General features: G+C 33.8%; 3 protein-coding genes and 1 pseudogene across 3 annotated transcripts; 2 read left to right on the forward strand and 2 right to left on the reverse strand.

Moving 5' to 3' along the window:
- Positions 1 to 6,297: 6,297 nt before the first annotated feature.
- On the reverse strand, positions 6,298 to 8,082 carry LOC120189444 (methyltransferase N6AMT1-like). The gene is made up of 2 exons (XM_039192732.1): positions 7,986 to 8,082; positions 6,298 to 7,187 (listed from the first exon to the last, which is right to left on the reverse strand). Exon 2 carries the CDS (start codon positions 7,171 to 7,173, stop codon positions 6,394 to 6,396), a length of 780 nt encoding a protein of 259 aa, XP_039048663.1. The 5' UTR covers positions 7,174 to 7,187; positions 7,986 to 8,082; the 3' UTR covers positions 6,298 to 6,393.
- Positions 8,083 to 9,086: 1,004 nt separating this feature from the next.
- Positions 9,087 to 11,317, forward strand: LOC120189519. Its single transcript, XM_039192789.1, has 6 exons — positions 9,087 to 9,442; positions 9,558 to 9,611; positions 9,705 to 9,758; positions 10,628 to 10,681; positions 10,771 to 10,842; positions 11,131 to 11,317. Exons 1-6 carry the CDS (start codon positions 9,371 to 9,373, stop codon positions 11,242 to 11,244), a joined length of 420 nt encoding a protein of 139 aa, XP_039048720.1. The 5' UTR covers positions 9,087 to 9,370; the 3' UTR covers positions 11,245 to 11,317.
- A 347-nt stretch (positions 11,318 to 11,664) lies between these two features.
- On the reverse strand, positions 11,665 to 19,604 carry LOC120189613 (annotated as a pseudogene).
- Positions 19,605 to 21,051: 1,447 nt separating this feature from the next.
- Positions 21,052 to 21,522, forward strand: LOC120189521 (protein RALF-like 33). The gene has a single exon (XM_039192790.1). The coding sequence runs from the start codon at positions 21,091 to 21,093 to the stop codon at positions 21,469 to 21,471; it is 381 nt and encodes a 126-aa protein (XP_039048721.1). The 5' UTR covers positions 21,052 to 21,090; the 3' UTR covers positions 21,472 to 21,522.
- Positions 21,523 to 22,407: the final 885 nt, after the last annotated feature.

Consider the following 22,407-nt stretch of genomic DNA (forward strand, 5'->3'; position numbering starts at 1 on the left):
AACAGACATCATCTGGAATGCCTGTTAATGATCAAGATATATTCTTTAGAACGTTAGACGTGGTATTGACGCATTTCCAACCTCCTGTTACTTCAACTCCAAAAATAAATGTTACGAAAGAGTTGAAGGGATTAGAAGCTCCAGAGTTTAAAGGGGAAGCCAATGAAGGTCCTGTTATTGCGGACCTTTGGCTTAATGACATGAAAGTCATGCTTACGGGACTTCATTGTTCCGATGCTGAGAAGCTGGATGGAGTAATTTCCTTGTTGAGAGGACAAGCAAGGATCTGGTGAACCAAGAATTTGAAGCAATGGAATCACACTGTATATGAGTACGAGTGTGAATTCAATAAGTTGAGCCGCTTTGCTGCCGAGCTAGTTCCTACTGAAAAGGATGCTTGTGAGTGGTTCGTAGAGGGTTTACGTCCTCGGTTAAAGGAAATGTTGATTGTCTTGAATTTATCATCATTTCAAGAAGTAGTTAACTGTTTCAAGGCTCTGGAAAGAGCTCAGAACGAGTGGTTTGAAAATTCAAGAGCTTAGACAGTTAAAAGAACGGGTGTTTCTTCGAGTTCCGCACCATCAAAAAGGGGCAGAGATGCTGGTTTTCGACCCCATATTAGATCAGAATCAGTGGCATCCTCCGCTAGAGGATCAAATCAAATGAGAGGTAGACAAACTCAGTCAGTGGAATCTGGAGCTGGGAGAACTAATCAGAGTCAAGCCAGACAATGCTCGTATTGTGGAAAGAATCATTTAGGGGTATGTCGGATGATTTCTGGAGTCTGCTTTAGATGTGGAGACGCCGGACATTTTGTTCGAGATTGTCCAATGTCAACCAGTGAATCTGTATAGCCAGAGAGGTAGAATTCTAGATTGAGATAATACCAGGAACATCGCCCATTGCAATGGCACCATACAGAATGGCTCCAAAGGAATTGCAAGAATTAAAGATTCAATTAAAGGAGTTATTGGACAAAGGGTTTATTAGACCAAGTGTATCACCTTGGGGAGCTCCAGTTCTATTCGTTAAGAAGAAAGATGGATCAATGCGTCTTTGTATCGATTACAGACAACTCAATAAAGTGACCATCAAGAACAAGTATCCACTTCCCCGAATCGACGATTTATTTGATCAATTAAAGGAAGCTTCAGTGTTCTCAAAAATTGATCTACGTTCGGGTTATCATCAATTAAAGATTCAAGAAAAAGACATTTCGAAAACGGCGTTTAGAATAAGATATGGTCACTATGAATTTATTGTGATGTCGTTTGGAGTTACGAATGCACCAGCTGCTTTTATGGATTTAATGAACAGAATTTTCCAACCGTATTTAGATCAGTTTGTTGTGGTGTTTATTGATGATATTTTAATATATTCAAAGTCAGAAGAAGAGCATAGTTCACACTTACAGATTATTTTACAGATTTTACGAGACAAGAAGCTTTATGCTAAATTTTCTAAATGTGAATTCTGGTTGAATGAAGTGGCATTCCTTGGACATGTAATTTCTAAAGAAGGAGTTCGAGTGGATCCCCAAAAGATTAAAGCTATTCTGGAGTGGGAAGTTCCAAAGAATATATCGGAAGTTAGAAGTTTTCTAGGGTTAGCTGGTTATTATCGAAGGTTTGTTAAAAACTTTTCTATTATAGCATTACCCCTGACTAAACTGTTGAAAAAGGAAGTAAAATTTGTTTGGACTCAAGAATATCAAGAGAGTTTTGAAAAGTTAAAGAAGATTCTTACAGAAGCTCCAGTGTTAGTTCAACCCGAGTCTGGAAAGAACTTTATAGTGTATAGTGATGCGTGTCATAGTGGTTTGGGATGCGTATTAATGCAAGAAGGCAAAGTGGTAGCCTATGCTTCGAGACAACTAAAACCGTACGAGAAAAATTATCCAACACACGACCTAGAGATGGCGGCAGTAGTGTTTGCTTTAAAGATCTGGCGTCACTACTTGTATGGTGAAAAGTGCTACTTGTATACGGATCATAAGAGCTTAAAATACTTGATGACTCAGAAAGAGTTAAATTTAAGTCAAAGAAAATTGGTGGAATTTCTCAAGGATTATGATGTGGTGATTGATTTCCATCCTGGAAAAGCAAATGTGGTAGCTGATGCCTTGAGTCGAAAGACGTTTGCAGCTTTGCGAACTCTTGATGCTAGATTATCATTAATAGAAAATGGTGCAATTTTTACAGAACTGATGGTCAAGCCCGTATGGCTAAATCGAATTAAAGAATTGCAAGTTAAAGATGAAAAGTGTTTAAAGAGGATACAACAGATAAAGAATGGAGAGGGTACGGATTATGAGATTAAGTCTGATGAGAACTTGTATTATCAAGAAAGATTAGTAATTCCAGATGATGATGAATTAAAGAATGATTTGTTAACGGAAGCTCATTGTAGTCCATTGACAATGCATCCGGGAGGGAACAAAATGTATATGGATCTCAAGAGTCGATATTTGTGGCCGAGAATGAAGAAATACATTACGGAATTTATATCAAAGTGTTTGACTTGTCAACAAGTCAAAGCTGAACATCAAGTTCCGTCAGGATTGTTACAACCGATTTCAATTCCTCAATGGAAATGGGAAAACATAATGATGGATTTTGTGACGGGTTTGCCTTTAACTCCGAACAAAAAGGATTTAATCTGGGTAATCGTGGATAGATTGACTAAGTCAGCCCATTTTATTCCAGTACAAACTGATTTCTCCATGATAGGTATGCTGAGTTATATATTAGAGAGATTATACGGTAGCATGGTGTACCTATTTCCATAGTTTTTGATCGGGATCCTAGATTCACATCACGGTTTTGGAAGTCATTACATAGAGCATTGGGAACTCGGTTTAACTTCAGTACAGTGTTTCATCCTCAAACCGATGGTCAATCCGAGCGAACTATTCAAATTCTGGAGGATATGCTAAGAGCTTGTGTTATTAAATTCAAAGGATCGTGGGAAAGGTATTTACCACTTGGTGAATTTGTATACAACAATAGTTATCAGTCAAGCATCAAAATGGCTCCCTATGAAGCTCTATACGGAAGAAGATGTCGTACGCCCTTGAACTGGTATGAACTTAAGGATCGAGAAGTTATTGGTCCTGAGTTGATTCAGAATACGGAAGAGAAAATTCAAGTAATTCAGAATAATCTGAAAGCTGCAGCTGATAGACAGAAATCGTATACTGATTTAAAAAGGAAAGAAATTGAATTTCAAGTCGGAGATAAAGTGTTCTTGAAAGTGTCACCGTGGAAGAAAGTATTGAGGTTTAGACGTAAAGGAAAGTTGAGTCCTTGGTTCATTGGACCTTATGAGATTACTAAGAGGGTAGGATCAGTAGCATATCAGTTAGTTTTTCCACCTGAAATGGAAAAAAATACACAATGTTTTTCATGTCTCAATGCTTAGGAAATATAGATCTGATCCATCTCACATTGTGACTCCTGAAGAAATTGAAGTCCGATCAGATTTAACTTATAAGGAAGAACCTGTTCAAATATTAGCTCACGAAGTCAAACAACTAAGGAACAAGACTATTCCATTGGTTAAGGTCTTGTGGAGGAATCACAAAGTAGAGGAAACAACATGGGAACGTGAAGAGGACATGAGGATTAAGTACCCCTACCTCTTTGCATAATGAAAATTCGAGGACGAATTTTCTTAAGGGGGGAGAGTTGTAACATCCTCAATACCGGGTTAGTGACTAAATTGGAAAGTTTCAGATTTTGGTGATTAAAATAGAATGAATGAATAGTATAAAGATTTATATGTAAATGATTGTGTAGAATTTAATTGAAAAGAAGAAGGAATGGAAGGGCCAAAGAGTCATTTGCAAGGAAAATTAATTAAAGAAGGGATAAGGATATATATGAGTACAAGTGGGTTGAAAATGAGAGAACAGCAAAGGCTTCCAGAGTTCTCTTCTTCTTCTTCTTTCTTCCTTGTGCGTGTGAACCAAAGCAAAGGTAAGATTTCTGATTATTGAGTTTCTTGTTAAATTTAATATTGGGTTTTGATTATTAGATGATAACTAAGCTTAAGGAAAGCTTAAGTTATCTTAACATCAAAGGATGATTGAGTTAGGAGAGATTTAAGATTTGAAGTTCTTAAATGAAATCTTGGAATAGAGTTCATAACTAGAATTGAAAGTTATATTTGACTTGTCATCAATCTAGTTAAGATATACGAAGTGTTAAAAGCGGAATTCAAACATGTTGATTTATTAATGTAATTCTTGAATTACATATGAAGGATAGGATTTGAAGGTTTAAGGTGAAATAAATTAGTATAAATTGGTTTAAGGATGTGTACTAGAGTTAAGAATGAAAAAGATGATTAAACATGAAGGATTTAATCTAAAATGAATGAATTTTCGGGTTCAAAAAGAGGATTGTGGGCAGAGTGCGTCGATGCACATTCATAGTGCATCGATGCATCAAGGTTAAAACCCATAAATTATTTGAAGGTGTATCGATGCATTGGTAGTGCATCGATGCACTCTTTTAAAATAAAAATATCGAATGCAATTCATGCATCGATGCATAAGTAGTGCATCGATGCATCCCATTAATAATGAAACATCGAATGCAATTGGTACATCGATGCATAAGGAGTGCATCGATGCATCCCATCAATAATAATACATCGAATACCTTTTATGCACCGATGCATCAGTAGTGCATCGATGCATACCTTCATTAAAAGATGAAATTGACTTTTCTCTTAGTCTAAAGAGTGAACCATTAGAGTATATTAGTTATAATACTGATATAAATCCATGTGTGATTATGTAGATACTAAAAGTAAGCTTATTCCGGAACGATCAAAGGATTATAATCGAATCAAAGCAAAGCTAAGGTGAGTGCATACTATATGTATATTATAATGGAATAAGACTTGTGATAAGTCTAATCCCTAAGTTGATTTTTTATAATATAGTAGTGGTGAACATGCATACATGATAATTATTGTGATACATGCATAAGACATATAAATGTTCATGTTATATGATAAGTGATATGACATTTGATATGAGAACATAATATGAAGTGATATGAGATATATGATCACAAGAGAAATGATATGAGTACATGAACATATGAAATATAACAATAATGCCCATAGTATACGATATGAGAACTATAGGTGTAATTGGCATGCCAAGAGTCGAGGGTATAATAGTCCTTCGGGATGTAGTCCTTCGGGATGTAGGGGTCCTACGGGACATAGATAATAGTCCTACGGGACGAATACTGAACTAAGGTTCGGTGCCCCATAAGGGAATTGATACGAGCTGTGGTGACAGCATTAGTGCACAACCTCAATGTACTCACATACCTCTATTCTCAATAATATACATGGGCTATGCAATTGAAATACAGATTTACAGTGAAAGTGATACAAGAAGGTAAGTTTCGTATGTGCATTATATGTTATCGTGCGATAGATACATGCATATTGAAATGTCATGCTCCAATGGTAAGTATGAACATTCATAAGTTTATTATTGCATATTCATTTATTGCCTCACTAAGTCTATGACTTAGCGTGTAAGTGATTTACACGTAGGTACCAAGAATCAGGAAAAGTGGAAATAGAAGTAGCACGGACTGCAATACTACTAAGAGATCATATCAGAAGTAATTGACAAAGTATGTACTTGGTTATGTATAGAATGTTGGCATGTAATAAGTGTTAATTACGAATACTCTGATCGATTTTGTATTTTATGGTCTTATGTAAATTAATGTATTTCGTTTTAATGAAATTTTTAAAATTTCCCGGGATTTTCTATAAGAGTCAAAGTTTGAAAAGTCAATGTGACACCTCAGACTCAGACTTGTATTCGGGTTGGATATGAGTTAATGGTATTACATATTCACACAGCAGAGCGCGCTCTTTTATTCAAGTCACCACACAATTTATTCTTAATTATGGCTCATCATTTAACATTATGCATAAGGACATATTAGTCATATTAAATCAGTAAATATTGATGAAAGGGTGATATTTTGATAAATAATAATTTTTTGAGCCATTTTTGGATAAAGTCGTCCATTACTTTTATACAAATATTTCTAATATATTATATAATTCAACCTAAATTAAATAATTCTGATTTGGATTACCAAAATTACAAAAGTCTTTGGCCAATCACCGAACTATATACACCTTGAACAAGTCTAACAGCAAGTTATCAATATAACGGAGACATATGTTCACAAGCTATTCTAGTTCGAGTTCGAATTCAAAACTTTATATTTAGCTCGGTCAGTGTCAAGCTGAAGTTAAGTTCAACAGCTTAAACTATCAAATATCGTTTCCAGGAAGACGACAGATAAAAAAATAGACTGTTAAAAACTTCTCTTCGATTTCATAGATTTAAATGGTGCCGTTGTTAATGTCACTACCTCCCCAGAACGACAATCGTTGGATCTGCGAACGGACAGAGTCCACGATGCCCGGAGGAGCAGCTTTTCTGTTTGTAACACCATTGTTTGCATCCGCCTCCATATCAATATCCCTCCAGAACTTTATGATATGTAAACTCTCTTCCTCCGTTGATCGTTGGACAAAAATTCTCGAAGCATAACCCTTCTTCATCATCTGTCGGCATATCTGCGACGGGTTATTTGTTGTAAGAGTAACCATGTACAACCAACCCCGTTCCGACAAAAGTTTGTCCGCAACAGGCAAAATCTTATCAATCACACTTCGACCATTCTCTCCTCCTGCCCAAGCTGAGGTAATCCCTTCACGACCCACTTCATCTTCAGGCGTTGGCACATAAGGTGGATTAACAACAAGAAGATCGATTGAGCCAGCCAAACGACTCTCTAACCCTGACGCAATGTCGGTATTTATCAAATCCGCATGAACTCCATGCGCTTCCATTGTTTCCCGAGTTACTGTGATAGCATGAGGATTGATATCAGTGGCAATAAACTGAGCCCCGTTAGCTTCATCCCCAAGCATAAGCATCAAAGAAGTAATAACATAACCACTTCCACAACCCATTTCCATGCACAATACCGGTTTATGTTCCATCAAGTGCTTTCGATCCGACAAAAGTGCATCGACTAATGCGAATGAATCATCGCAGGGTTCATAAACCTCAGGATGTGAACTCAGAAGAAGAATCTGGGCAATTTTATAAGACATCTCCAAGGTGTTTCCTGGCATAACAATAAGCAGCAACAGTATAGTCAAATCATCAAAACAACCAATATGAAACTTTTGATCTTCGAAAACTCAAAAACAAATCAACACAGACAATCAAGGGAGGCTTAACGGAACAAATTGCAGTGGCTATCAGACTGAAAATGAATGAGAAAAAACACAAAGAAAAAGAGAGATCGACTGATGTACTACATGGTTGCAAAATTCACATCAAATCTCCAATAAAAATTTTGATGTTCAACGAGCAAAACCATCAGGCATACTGACCCGGAGGTGTTAGAACAGTGATTAACAGTTGCTCTTCTTAATCTTATTATGTGAAACAGAAATCTAAGGAGAAATGAGGGATAGCATAGACTATTATTCTCTCCTGAAAAATTTTCTCACTTGTTCAACCATTTTCCCCCCAATTAAACTGGGAAACAAAAGCTATTGCAATATTTCCCTTACTTTTCCCTCAATTAGATTTCTCATCAAACTATTTTCCTTTCAACCAAACATAAAAGAGAATACATTCCATGAAATTCATTTACTTTTCCCTTTAAACTTTCATGACCAAAACATACCCTAAAAAATATCGTCTTTGTTTGATTATTGGAATTTCCCTAACATTCCAATTGAATTGAATGAAACAATTACAACATGACATGCAAAACAAGTAACCCAATTCAAGAAAGGAACAAACTTGATAAGGAAAAAAAAAGTTCTGATCCAACAAATAAGTCTTAACTAAATAAACTAAAGAAGTGTTTTACAGAATTGTAAGAAGCGAGAGTGGAGGGAAGAAATCAAACCTGGGATTCACTTTCCCAATCCGACGAGATCAAATCAGGAAAATAAAGAAACAACTGAAGAAGAGAATTAATGAGAGTTAGAGACAGAGGATAGATAGTGGGACAATGGTCGGCCAAATCACGATTGAAGAAACCCAGCATTTAAAGATTTGAAATTATAATTCCCCTATATTACAAAGTAATCTTTAAAGTTTAAAATAGTCTAATTGAATCATAGAAGTATCAATTTTAAATCAATTATACTATTTAGTTAATTTAGATATTAAATACCTGTTAGAATATAACAAGGGTCATATTAAAAAAAAGTGTATACCTATTACATGGATAAATTAGATTTAACTCCTTATAAAATAATGTTCATAAAAGTTAAGAAAAACTATTTTTAAAATATGAATTGGCATCCAATATTCAAACAAACAGTTTGATAAGTGAAAAGATTTAATTCATGCAATATAAATATTTTGAGGATTCAATTAGAATATTTTAAAATTTGTTAGTAGTTTAAATTTTAAATCTTTATCTGAGGATGCATTTTGAAATTAAACCCAATTTTAACTGAGAACATTTTAAGAAAAAAGGATTAAGGGTGAAAAAGTTTGAGAACAGTTTTTTTTAAAAATAATTATATAATTAAATTTATTTTGCTTTTAACTCAATTTAGATAATGCGAATAGTCGGGAATCATTTTATAACTTTTAATAGTCGATGACTCAACAAAATAATGTCTTATAGTCAATAGATCATTTCGTAACTTTTAATAATCGGTGACTCAACAAAGCAAAATCTTATAGTCGGAGAACATTTATATATTTTACTCCTATGATGATGATTATTATTATTTGATAAATTTTAAATATAATCTTAATTTTACCTAGAAATGAAGAAGATGTACAGAACCTATGGTCTAATAGAATATGAGGATCATTTGTGTACTTCACCCTTATTATTATTATTATTATTATTAGAGGTTTAAAAGAATTATTTTATTTATTTATTTATTTATTTATTTGAGAAAAGGTTTAAAAGAATATAAATCTTAAATGAAGAGACGAAAAAGTAAAGGCACAACGTTTGCATGTGTTGAAAGCATCAATCTTCATAAATTGTCGGTCATTAAAAGTGAAAACCCAGCTTCAAAGATCTTTAATTTGCCCGCTCAAACACTCCACAATTCCCCAAATTCAAAGTTCAGTTCAGTTCATCAAAATCCATTTCTTGTTTTCATTATCATCCTTCTGTTTTCTTCCAATTTCCAGATCTACTTGAAAAAACCAAGTTGAAATACCTTTTCTCTCGAGCTTGACAGCCTAAGAGGAAAACAAGAGAAACCCAAAGTTTTAAATCGAATCAATTAAAGCAACACCCTCTGTTTCTGATTGATACGAATGGCATCCTCTGATTCTACTCCTCTTCCTGTCATCTCTGCTTCCTTAGCTCCAGTAGGTTCAAAAATTGCGGTCAGTTTTGGATTTTTTTCGTCTTTAATTTATTATACACTTCATTTTCTTTGGGGTAAAGAAACTTACTTGATCTGATTCATTTCTAATTTTTTATTTTTATTTGGGGGTTTAGGAATTGAATGAATCAAGGACTGAGCTGCTCAATAGAATTCAAGGATTGAAACAGGTAATTCTGGAAAATATAACTTCTTTTTTTCTTTTACAATTTTATTTGGGTAATATATACTTCAATTTTGAGTTTAATGTTTTCTCCCATTAGGATCTGAAAAATTGGAGGTCAAAGCTTGACACCCAAGTTAAAATTTATCGAGATGTAAGTTCATTATTTTTGCTTTTTTTTCCTCAGAAAATTTCTTGAATTATTTTCTTTCTTCTTTGTTTGTTCATGCGGAGATTGTCTGAAATCTGTGGGAAATATTCGTTCCATGTCAAACTAGTTAAGTATTTAACAATTGAAGTTGCTGAATCTTTTACTATGAAATGAAAGTTCATGATAAGAAAATCAATATGCGGGTGTTTCCTGAGAAAAATCTGGTTTCAAACACCCAAGCACCCTGGTTTAAAACTTTCTTCCTTTGTATATTATTGTACGAAACTGCAATTGAATTAACAAATGCCTTCGAGTTTACTTGTATTATGTTTGTCTTTTGCTGCTCCTTGAAGTCTTGGATAGTGGCCAACATGTTAGCAATGAGCTTACTTCAGAGAAATATAGGCCATTTGGGATATAATAACAATATATAAATGTGGATTTCTTGATAAATCTTTCTGGTTTGATGTTTTCCCTCTTGCTACTGAATGATTAAGACCTATGTTGGTTGAATTCTGCAAATTCTTCATTGCATTGATTGAAGTGCATCTCGACACATATTCAGATATAAATTTGGAATTACAAATGTATGATCCTCGAATTATATGATTTTTTTTTAAAGAATGAGCACACCTATTTTGGTCTCGTATCCGGTGCCCGGCTCTTATTCTCGTCTCAGTTGCATCGGTTGAGACCAAGGATCTAAAGATTTGTGCAATTGTTTGAAAAAAATTATGGAAGGACTGATTCTTGACTAAGAATACCTATAATCAAGCAATAAATTGTCATATTGCAGTTTTAGTTAGGTATCTCAATTAATAATACCTTTTAATGGCTTCATTTCTTAGGCTAATTTGCATGTATTCTTGCAGGAGCTCAGTGAACTGAAGAAAACACTTAACGTTGAAGTGGAGCAACTCCGTACGGTAAGTTCTTCCCTTAAAAAAAAGTAGATTTTTCATTCTGAAATGAGGGGACTTTTAATTTATCTTAAATGTTTCATTCATGAAATAAGGAATTTCAAGAACTGAGGGACACTCTACATCAGCAACATGAAGATGTTACAGCTAGCTTAAGAAATTTAGGGGTAAGCTAAATTTCGAACCTTTGTTTACATTCCTTACACCTATGTTAGCTTCAGACTGTTCATTTTCCTTGAAGTAGTCAAATCTGACACTCGTGTTCAGCACATATTCTGACATGTGGTATAACGATATGACCCTCCAAAAATACATAGAGGAAGTTGAACGTGTACTTGTATCCAGCAAACTCGAGTCCGAGTAACATAGGCTTATGCTACTTGTGTTTTCACCATTGTCTATGCTTTTAGAAACTGGAATATGCTCCTAGGTTGAACCGTTTGGAACTGTTGCAGCTGCAGGATGTGTCAGAGAGTGCAAAAGAGGCTGACGATCCTAAGGTTGAAGGAAAGGATGAGGAAATGCATACTTCATCCGTAAAGGAAAATGGCAAGGAAGAGAACAAATAGATGGGTTTTATCATGGAGTATGCGTTATTGTACTTATATATACTTTTCATTGTGTTGTGAACTTTTATCATGTTTCTTAGGTTATAATTCCAAGTCTATCTTTTTTTCTAGCTGAAGAACTGCTTTCATATGAATCCATTGTTATGGTAATGGCATTTACCTTGGCCATAATGAAACCAAAACAATCTCAACCTTTTGTCTTCCAGTTTCAGCTTGGGTGTTGGTAAGGATGAGCATTCAATTAAGTTGAATCGGGTCAAAACATTTTGAGTTAGTCAAGTTAACTAAATTTATTTTATAACTCAAACTTTATTTTTACATTTTATTGCTCATAGAGATCAAAGTGCCATTCAAAGAATCTTGTAATTATTGAGTTGTTCAGTTAGAGAAGATGATGGACGCATGAACAAACAACTTGCAAAAGAACGGATTCAATTTTGTTAACAAATCTTCTAATTATTCATAAACAAGTACTTGAAGAGGATAATAATTTGTGGTGAAATGTTAAATGAAAATTTACATCAAAGACTAATGCATGATTTAAAACAATACAAAATTTTATCTGCAACAAATCAGGATAAAATCTTTCTGAATTTAAGCTATATACAATTGAAAAAAGTGCAGATCTGCAGAGCTTTGACATAAAATTCACACACGTCGATGCCTTAGAAGTGCGATGATTCGTCCCTAGAATGATCACAATCACGGTAATATCATCATGGTATTTCCTCCTCCTACCAGCTGGAACGTTCATCAGTTCTTCCTTACTGAAACCTGTGATTGTAAAATTCATGTCTTAGAGATTCCGGTCTAATAATAAACGAATATAACGCTAAAGTTACGAAACTTGCATTTCGGTTTTGTTGTAAGTTCTCTTATACGAAACCGAGTGTGTTGACAATCATAAAAACAGGTGGCCAAAGAAAATTTAGTTCCTGGTTCAATGAAATTAGGAGAAAAGCTTAAATTGGTTGTGGGAAACGGATATTTACCTGCAGATTGAGCTGCTTTTATTAGAAGCTGTTCCACAAGAAATTTGGCAGGATCGCCATAAGGGTTGCTCGAGATGTAAGAATGGACAAGCTTTACTGCCTCTTCATTGCTGAAGAAGTCGAATAAACCGTCGCTACGAACTATAACAAAGTGATCAGATCTTGATACTTTGTGCACATTCAGTGATGGCTCGGTGGAGATATATGGGGGACTAATGAGGTTACGAACTCGAAGAATTCCCATCAGTGCATCATTCAGTTTTTTCTACAAGGATTAACAACAATGATATGCCAATTGAAGAAATACTAGCAACGACGATGTAAATGAATATCATTTTCTGTGCTTGGATGAAGTAAAGGAATACCAAGTTCTCATGTTCGGGTCAAAACAATACTACCTGACTATTATGCAGCGAGCCTTCTTGAGAGGGCAAATTTAAATAACAAAAGTACAAGGAAATTGTAGCGAGAAATACGAGTGCCTACCTTTTTCAAGTAACCTACTCCGAATGCGCGAGTGACATTCAGTTTTCCTTTCACTTTTCCGGCTACTACAAGCATAGAGTCATCAGGATGCTCCTGCAAGAGTCTATTTCTTTCAACTTTGTTATCAACAGTGTGACTATCAGTCAGCTGGATAGCTTTCAACCTTTCACTCTGATCCATGCGATTGACGTCGTCATATGATGCCAATACAGCTCGACTGTCACCTAAATTGAGTGTATATAAATCGTCTCCATGAAGAAAAATAACCAGAACACAAGATCCTATTGAAACTAAATCGGGACGGTCCTCCATTTCCTGCTCTATCATGTACAAGAAATCACTCTCGGCTTGACCTAGAGCACGTTGGAGGCTATCAAGCACCCCGTGCCTATATGAATCAGACGATACTTCCATTTTACAGTCTGAGGTCTTCTTCATCAAGCTTTCAGCACTCATATACTTCATGCTGTCAGTCCTAGAAGGGGTTTTTGCCTTATTACCAACCATAATTTCATTATGAAAATATTCAAAAATTCCATTTGCAGTCGGACCATCGGGTGCTCTGAGGACATCCTGCTTTGATTCCTGGTCTTGTAAACTTAAGTAAAATATTATAGTTTCGTATAATGTCCCAGCTAGAAAATCAGCTGCATCTCTTCCATTAAAACCATCATAGATGGCACAGAAGAGCCAACTGTTTTCTTCAGAGCAGACTGCTTGAACCCTGTCTTCACCAGCGGCTCCACCTGCAACTTGTACTTCCGTAGCATTAAGGAAACCATCGGTTATAGAATGAGCAATCAACGGTCTCAGTAAAAAAAAAAAGTATCAGGTGAATAAACTGGACTTGGTGGACTGCAACTTAAGTTTGAGATACTGCTCTGCAGCGAAGATAATATATCCAACCTTGCAAGAGATGGCGAAGAGGGAACCCTACGAAATGAGTTAGGGGAATCCAAACTCGGAAGAATCTCAGCTCCAATCACACCATTACAGATATTCGTGTTGGCCAATGTAGCATTGGCACTTAAGGCAGCACCCGACAAGCAAGAGAAACTGCCGTTCCTCGGCATTTCACGCACATTAGGAGCACTGAAAGGAATACCTTTGGGGCTGTCGCACTGATAGCCGAAACTAACCTTGATTTCCCCTTCAGAATTAATTAAGTCTGAAATAGATTAAACATCGCCATTATGTAAAAATTTTACATAGAAAGGGAGCATAACATTGACAAGGAACAACAGGAAATTATAATGAATCATAAACTAGAATACAGCGTACAGGATCTGAATCTTGATCATAGCAATTAAACCCAAGTTCATAAATAAAAAAAAAGTTAACGATTCTCAATTCCTAACATAAGCTGTTAAACATATAAAAAAATGGCCAGTCTTTTGTACTAGTCAACAACAAAACAGCAAAAACAGTGATAAGACTAATAAAAAAAAAGACTACTTTAATCGAAACAACACAATGAACAACAATGAGTAATTAGTTCAACCCAACCCAACACAACACAACAAAACAAAATATTAAAATATTGAATTAAGCAAAAAGGGTAAGAAGAAAAGAGCATAAAAGAGAGAAACTTGGGTATTGAAATAATGAAAAAACAAAGCCTTTAGAACAAGCACAAAATAAAGAAAGCTAAAAGAAGAAAACCCCACCAGTGTGTTTGAATCAACAAGGTAACCAGAGGCAGAAAAGAAACGTAAGTGTGGAGAAAGTAAGTGAAAGGTATGAACTTTGGGCAAAAAAGCAAAGAGGCAAAAGAAAAGGGGAGATTTTAGATTGAGTGGAGAATCTGGGAGAAGAAGGAAAGAGCGTGCCGTGCGTTGGTTCAATGGAGAATTGGATGGCAGTGAAAGAAAGGGTCTTCGTTTTCTCTATCTGTGTGTTGCTAAATTTGGAGGAATTTTCCTTTATATATATGAAAATTTTCCTTAATTTTCTTCTTTTGGTTGGCTCTGGTTTCTTTAGCTTTCGTTTTGTTTCCTGTCAGATTCACTATTACAGGTAGTGCCTGTTTTTTCCTTCAAATTTGTAATGAGTAAAATACACAAATAGTTTCTTGATTATAAGATGATGTTTTGTTGAGTCCTCTGTATATAATGTATTATTTTATTGAGTCTCTCGACTATTAAAAGTTATAAAATAATCACTCAATTATTCATATGTTCCAAACTTATCTTTTTCCGTTAAAAATTTGACGGCAGCCGAAGTTGGACGATAACCTGCTTATTAATATATAATAAAATTATAATCTCATAATCTCAAACAACTATCATTTTTCAGTCAGTATGTTAACATTCTCATTAGATAATCGCTAATTTATTAAAAGCAAAATGATAAGTTTAGAACATAATAAATAGTTGGGTGACTATTTTGTAACTTTATTAGTTGAATGACTCATAGTCAGAAGATCAGTTTATAACTTTTAATAATAAGTGAACTTAACAAAATAATATTAGGGGATTTTTTTTTTGTACTTTACTCTTTGTAAATTTACCACTTGTCCACGACTTTATCTCTATATTAGTATGCCTATTTTTTAAGGTTACAATTGATGCCTAAACCATGTTTTCTATATTTATTTATCCAAAATTTATTGAGTGATCTCAGTGGTAGTAAGAATGAATATTATTCTCTCCAAAGGATTTACGCACAAGCAACTGTGTCTGCATAATGTATGTATGTTTTCAAAAAAAATATAATTTTTTTTTAATTTTACAGTTAGATCATTAATTTTAAACTCAACAATTCAATAATTTATATGTAAAAGTGAGCAAACATTAGCAGTTCTATCATTTATACACCAAACAAATTAGCACAGGTATTTTAACCTACTAATAACATATAATTTTGGCATAACATGACAAAGTTGAGGGGCCTACCTATTAATTTAACCCAAGTAAAAATATGTTTTGAAGAAGTTGTGATAATAATAAAAAGAAGGTATTATCATGCGAATCCTTCAAAGTTAGAAATAGTTCGGTTTCGTACAGTCCATCGTTTGATGATCCTGACCTGACGGCTAGAAAGAGACAGGAAACTAAACAATGATATACGAAGAAATGATGTAAGTATTCGTATAATACATATTAATACTGTATATAAATATCTTAAAGATAAACCCATCAAGCAATATTAGTGATAAAAAAGGTATTGACCTTCAACAAATCTTTGATTCGAATAATTACATTTATAAAAAATACATATTTAGTCTATGATTAAAAAATAATCTGAATAAATAATATCTTTTAATTTTCTGACAAATTATTCAAAAATTCTAAAGTTGACTGTCAAAATTCAAAGGTGGTGAGCATTGATCATAATATTCCGAGGTCCGAGTCTTCCACACCAGTGAAATGGTTGGTTTGGTTTTATTTATGTAGGATTCAGCACAAAATCTCTGTAACTATGTTTCTATGATTCTTCTTTTGACTTTGGATTTCTTTTGGTAGTCCACTCACCTATAGTAAATACACACATCTAAGTCGAGAGTAAACTAAATACATCACCAAATGCTACATTCAAAAATAACAAAAAAATTGAATTAAATACGTCCGCCATGTGTGAATTTATTGTTAATGGTTAAGAAAGATTCTTATAACCACCTTAGATTATTAAAAAAATCATAAAAATATAAATTACAAATTACTGGTACATAAAATTGACTAAGTCAATTTAATTTCTGAAAATAAACTAAAATAAAAATAATAATAATAGCTAATCATAATGGTGTTTTATAATAATAAAATAAAATCTAATAATAATAAATATACAGTGTAATAAATAAATGACAAAAATAAAATAAAATTAAACAAGACGAGGGAACAAAATTAAACAAAAACAGGACATGAAAGGATCAAAATAACAAATAAGTATGTGAAATTGGACTACACTAAATTACAATAAAAATCAGAAGGTCTATAATAACAATTATCTCCGAAATAACAAAAGGCCGTGACATCAGAACTACAATTTTTTTATGCAAATAGAAGTCGGCAGTGTTATTAAAATGAAAATGGAAACATTTAAAATTACAATGAATGTTTACATCCGTAAGCGTAAACTAAACACGTAATTAGAATATTTTCTATAACCATAGATACAATAAATTAGACACTTCAGATCATACAATGAAAAGATTAAAAATTCATCAAAAAAGCTCGAACAAAATATAGATACGAACAGATCTAACTACATGAGCAAACAAACCATAACAAGAAATCAAACTACTGAAAGCCTATCGATAATCGCAAATCAAAGTTGAGCGTCGTGAGAAAACCATGTTCGAAAATCATGTACTTAAATCTAATACGAGAGTCCAAAGTATGGAATATCAATAGGATAATAAATAAGCATCATCTTGATCAGACAATGCGACATCAAATGTAACCGTTATAAAATTAAACAAAAGAAACAACTAAACGATTGAGAAAAACATATCATAAAACCAGAATAATTAGAATTAAAAAAATAAGAATATGATATAAAAATATATAAAATTAAAAATTATCGATGATCGCGACCAACATTAAAATTGATGTCGTCTGCCACTAAAACTAAAAAAAGAAGGAACAAACGAGACATGGGAGAAAACCAGGCTGAAAACTCTAATAAAACTTTGGATATCATTATTTTTTATCTCATAACAAAGGCACATCACCTTGTTAAAGTTTGTATATTCTATATAATTTTAGTCTAATAGTATCTTGGTTCATGTAAAAATAAACATTTAAATTAAAATATATAATAATTTAGTAAATATTTAATCAAGTAAGGACCGAACTAAATAAGGATAATCTTGTGTTCTCTAAATTTTTGGTCTAATAACAATTTAGGTCATTGTAAGTTTAAATATTAGACAAATTAGGTGTTATCTTGTGAATTTTGAGTTTTTTTTTTAATTTAGAGTTAATACAAGGTAATATATGTACAAAGACTCTCAACTATTTGACAATGAACGTTCATACCCCTACATACGCAGTGCTCGAACTTCGAGACCTCAAGGATAATAATAATCCCTTAATTACTAAGGTTGCTTGGTTTGTACTGAATTTTGAGTATAAATACCTAATAAATCTTTATTTTTTTTAAATAATTTAATATTTCAGTCTCTATCAATTTTAGTTCTGGCACCGTCCCTGATGACATTATTCACAACATATCATATATCAATAAAGATAATTATTGTTATTCTTATAGTGGAATGGATATTCTTTATATATATATATATATATATATATATATATATATATATATGTAACACTCTTATTTTTTCAGTGGTGTAATTCGATTGATGATGAAGCTGTGATTTTAAGAATTATGAGTCCAAATATTTTTGTTATTATTAATTATTGGGTTGACTCTTAAGTCGAATTGGTTCGATTAAAGGTTTTAAAAAAGAAAATCTAAATTTATGAATGAAGTTACTACGGAATTCATTAAAGAGAAAAGTCAAAGGACTAACAGACAAATTTTACCATTGTTGTTGTTAATGGAATTAGATGACTCTTGCTAAATGATGGACATGAAGAATCTATAATAAGGGGTAATCTAAGTTAATTAAAGAAATTAGATTAGTAATATTTTGAAAAATAAAATAAACTTTTGATTGATTTTGAAAAGTCAAAAGACTAACAGAAAAATATCAAATTAAAATCTAAATTAAATATTATGTATGATTTAAAAAAATTATACTAAAATAGAAAAAAAGTAATAGTTTATATACTAAATATGTAGTTTATTTTTTTGTCAAATAAAGAAGTATTACATTTCTAATTAAATATAACATTTAAAATACATCCAAAAATACTAACATGAATATTTTGACTATTTCGATAATTAATAGATTTTATTATCCCTTATACCTATTCACCTCTAAGTTGTCCACTACCAGTCTCAACCCTTCGTATCATACTACTTCTATACTTTTTTTTCCCTTAAAGACTAACAGAAAAATATCAAATTAAAATCTAAATTAAATATTATGTATGATTTAAAAAAATTATACTAAAATAGAAAAAAAGTAATAGTTTATATACTAAATATGTAGTTTATTTTTTTGTCAAATAAAGAAGTATTACATTTCTAATTAAATATCAACATTTAAATATACACATAATAAAATAACATGAATATTTTTGACTATTCGATAAATTAATAGATTTTTATTATCCCTTATACCTATTCACCTCTAAGTTGTCCACTACCAGTCTCAACCCTTCGTATCATACTACTTCTATACTTTTTTTCCCTTAATAAAATGTTTATAGTTTTTTATATCTTATAAAAGAGATGAACTATTTTATCCATAAAGAATTGGGAGAGTGAACCAGACTCTATCTCAAGGCCAAATTGCTCTCCTTTTTGGCGGTCTCTCGCCTAAGTCTGGACTCCTTTTTCGAGAAAATATTGCTTGGACAGTTGGCGACGGCTCTTCCATTGATTTTTGATCTGATAATTGGGTTCCGACGATCGGTCCTTTACTTCATTGGGCTAATCCGGGAATCATAATTGACACTACGCTTAAGGTACGCGATCTTTGCCATGAAAACGACTCTTGGAATTTGTCCTTGTTGCGTCATCTTCTTCACCCGTTTGCTTGGCCTTATTTGATCAATATTCCAGCTCCATCTACCACCCTCGGAGAAGACACTTGTTTCTGGAATACTGATTCAAACCGTAAGTTCACGGTCAAGAGTGCTTACAAACAACTTGCATTACCAAATTGGAACATGACAAGTCCTCGATGGAAGTTGATTTGGAAACTCCATGTCCCGGAACGAATTCGTTCTTTTCTTTGGCTCGCTGTGCAGGACAGGATTCTCTCGAACCAAAACCGTTGTTTACGAGGGCTGAGTCAGGATCCTTCATGCTGTATTTGTGGCTGCTCTGAGGAATCTGTCCTTCACATCCTCCGTGATTGTCATCCGACGCGTTCTTTATGGGATTAGATGCTTCATGGGCGTTGGAATGGTTCCTTCTACAATCTATCGCTTGAGGACTGGTTCCATGCAAATCTTAGCACTGATTTTTTTGTCTTGAGCTTGCGATTCCTTGGTCGATCCTATGCTCCTCCATTGTGTGGCAAGTCTGGAAACAAAGAAATAATTTCATTTTCAATCCATTACGAGCACCCAGGATTGCTTGTTGCGTCTCATTAGTGCGTGGGCCAAGTCTTATTTTGCTCCACAATCCCACATGAAGAGCTCGGCAATGGCATCCCTGCTTGTTGGTAATACTCAATCCCAAATAGTATTAGAAATATTATTGGGAATGGATATTTATGGTTTGGATTTCCCACTTCTTTGTTGAGTGAAAGAGAACAAGGGAGACTTGTGCACCGTCGTCCGTCTCGGCTCGGCATGGCTCGTGCTCGTGGTCATGATTATACCATCATGTGTGCTTTCCGATCAGAAGTGTAATATCATCAGCAGTCCATTTCAGTTTTCGGGTGTACGAAATTCGGAGCGACCGTGTTAACTTCGGGAGACGGTCCGCCTACTGCAGCGATTACACACATCGGGACGAATTCGTTTCTAAGGCAGTGGTTATACCACAACACGGTTTACGAATCTGTTCCTTTTAATTATTGTTTATATTTCCAATCAGTGCTAACGGTGTAGTTTTACAGTCTATTTTACCAACACTCCTCTTGTTGGATTTGTATAAACTGTTATGGAGCAGTATCTCGAACATCAAATATTGGTGCTGCAGGTGGAATTTTCAGAGACCATACAGGTGATTTCCTTTTGGCTTTCAATAAGCATATTGGTATTTCATCGGCTATTCATGCAGAACTCTGGAGTATCTATGAGGGCTTAAATCTTGCTTGGTCAAATGGTTTTGAGCGCATTTTGATTTAAAAGGATAATGCGGATGTTCACGACTTACTCCGCTGTCCATGGAGAGCCCTTTTTCTCTCGTACGGTCAATCGCTAGTTTATGTAAAAAAGCTTGGTTTGTGGACTTCATGCTAATTCGACGAGAGTCTAATGCAGCTGCTGACTTAATGGCCAAACTTACCGACTCTCAAGTGGTTACTCTTACCATCTTCGACTCCCCTCCGATCTGTCTCCAAGGAATTCTTGTGAGAGATGTCACTTAACCTCATTACCGACGCGTCAAACATAGATGTACTGGTCTTGGCCTCCTTTTCACATTCCAAAAAAAAAAAGATGAACTATTTAAAAAGATAATTAGTGGATATCCACAGAGTGATTGACAAACTTAAATTACTAGTAGTGGCATAATCGCAAATAAAACCAAACCCCATTGGCTTTCTCTTACCAACAACAACTTATAATCCTAAAACGTTCCCTTCCTTCTTCAACGGAAAACCACAAGAGAAAACTCGAAAATGGGAAGCGCTAGATTCTCCTTCAGTTTCCTCGCGATTTGCGCGATACTGGCCGTCCACGTGGCGTATTCCGCTTCGTCTCCCGCCCTTGATTTCGGTGGTGACCATTTCTTCTCGATTAAATTGGAGTGTAGCGGATCCATGGCGGAGTGCCTGATGGCAATTGGCGAGGAAACGTTGGACTTGGACGCCGAGTTCGCCATGGGCTCGGAGATCAGCAGGCGCATTTTAGCGACGACCCGCTACATTAGCTATGGCGCGTTGCGGAGGAACACGGTGCCATGTTCACGTCGTGGCGCGTCGTATTATAACTGCCGGCCTGGAGCTCAGGCGAATCCTTACTCACTCGGGTGCAATAGAATTACGCGCTGTCGGCGTTAGGTTATTATTTTTTTATATTCTTCTATTATTATAAAAGTCTCTATAATTTAAAAAATGTAATATTTTCTTGTATTTCTTCTTATATACGATTTATACATAATTTTGTGTATTGCCGGTGTATTGTTATATTTTTCTTTTTTATATTTTTATCAACAATAAGAATTAATTGAATGGATTACATTTATGTTGTCTAATAATGTAATTATTATATTTATATATAATAATGTAATCATTATATTTATATATAATAATGTAATTATTATATTTATATATAATAATGTTGTCTAAGAATTTAGGGGTGTTCAATTGGTCGGTTATATTAATTAAAATTTATTAATCGAAACTTTTTTCCAGTCAAATGGATTTTTTTTTCAAAAATTATTAATTGAATCGAATTAAGTTCTTTAATTCGGGTTAAATGAAATTATATATATATATATATATATATATATCTTTGGTTATTTCGATTAAAATTAAAATATGTATAAAGTTAAGTAATATATATATATATATATTAAATATTTAATAATTTCAACTAATTTGATTAATTAACCAATTTCAAATCGGATTAATTGATAACAAAAGTTTAAAAAAATATTAACTTTCAACCAATTGACCAAAATTAACGGGTCGGTAAATAAAAAAATTAATTCATCGATTAATTCGATTAAAACTAAAATTTAAACCCTCTTACTAATTATATTTTAAGATACTTTACGTGAGTTTGTTGGGTACGAAATCGGACGGCGAAAACAGTCACAAGCTGTGTTTCCGAGAGGAAAAGGGCGTTTTGGATTAGATTATGGGGGCAGACACGGTCACACGGATCGTAATTGTGGTTGTTGAAAATGCATTTTTATCATTTTTAAATAAATATATTTAATTTTCTAAAAATTTATCATATATTTAAATCCGAGACAAAAGTGAGTGCCAAAA

Source organism: Hibiscus syriacus, unplaced genomic scaffold, assembly GCF_006381635.1.
Source record: "Hibiscus syriacus cultivar Baekdansim isolate YM2019G1 unplaced genomic scaffold, ASM638163v2 tig00116958_pilon, whole genome shotgun sequence".
Taxonomy (NCBI): Eukaryota; Viridiplantae; Streptophyta; class Magnoliopsida; order Malvales; family Malvaceae; genus Hibiscus; species Hibiscus syriacus.

Coding starts and splice junctions, on each gene's coding strand:
- LOC120189519 (XM_039192789.1), top strand. CDS start 9,371: ATGGCATCCTCTGATTCTACTCCTCTTCCTGTCATCTCTGCTTCCTTA. Junction 9,612..9,704: donor GAATTCAAGGATTGAAACAG/GTAATTCTGGAA, acceptor TTCTCCCATTAG/GATCTGAAAAATTGGAGGTC. Junction 10,682..10,770: donor AAGTGGAGCAACTCCGTACG/GTAAGTTCTTCC, acceptor TCATGAAATAAG/GAATTTCAAGAACTGAGGGA.
- LOC120189444 (XM_039192732.1), bottom strand. CDS start 7,173: ATGTCTTATAAAATTGCCCAGATTCTTCTTCTGAGTTCACATCCTGAG.
- LOC120189521 (XM_039192790.1), top strand. CDS start 21,091: ATGGGAAGCGCTAGATTCTCCTTCAGTTTCCTCGCGATTTGCGCGATA.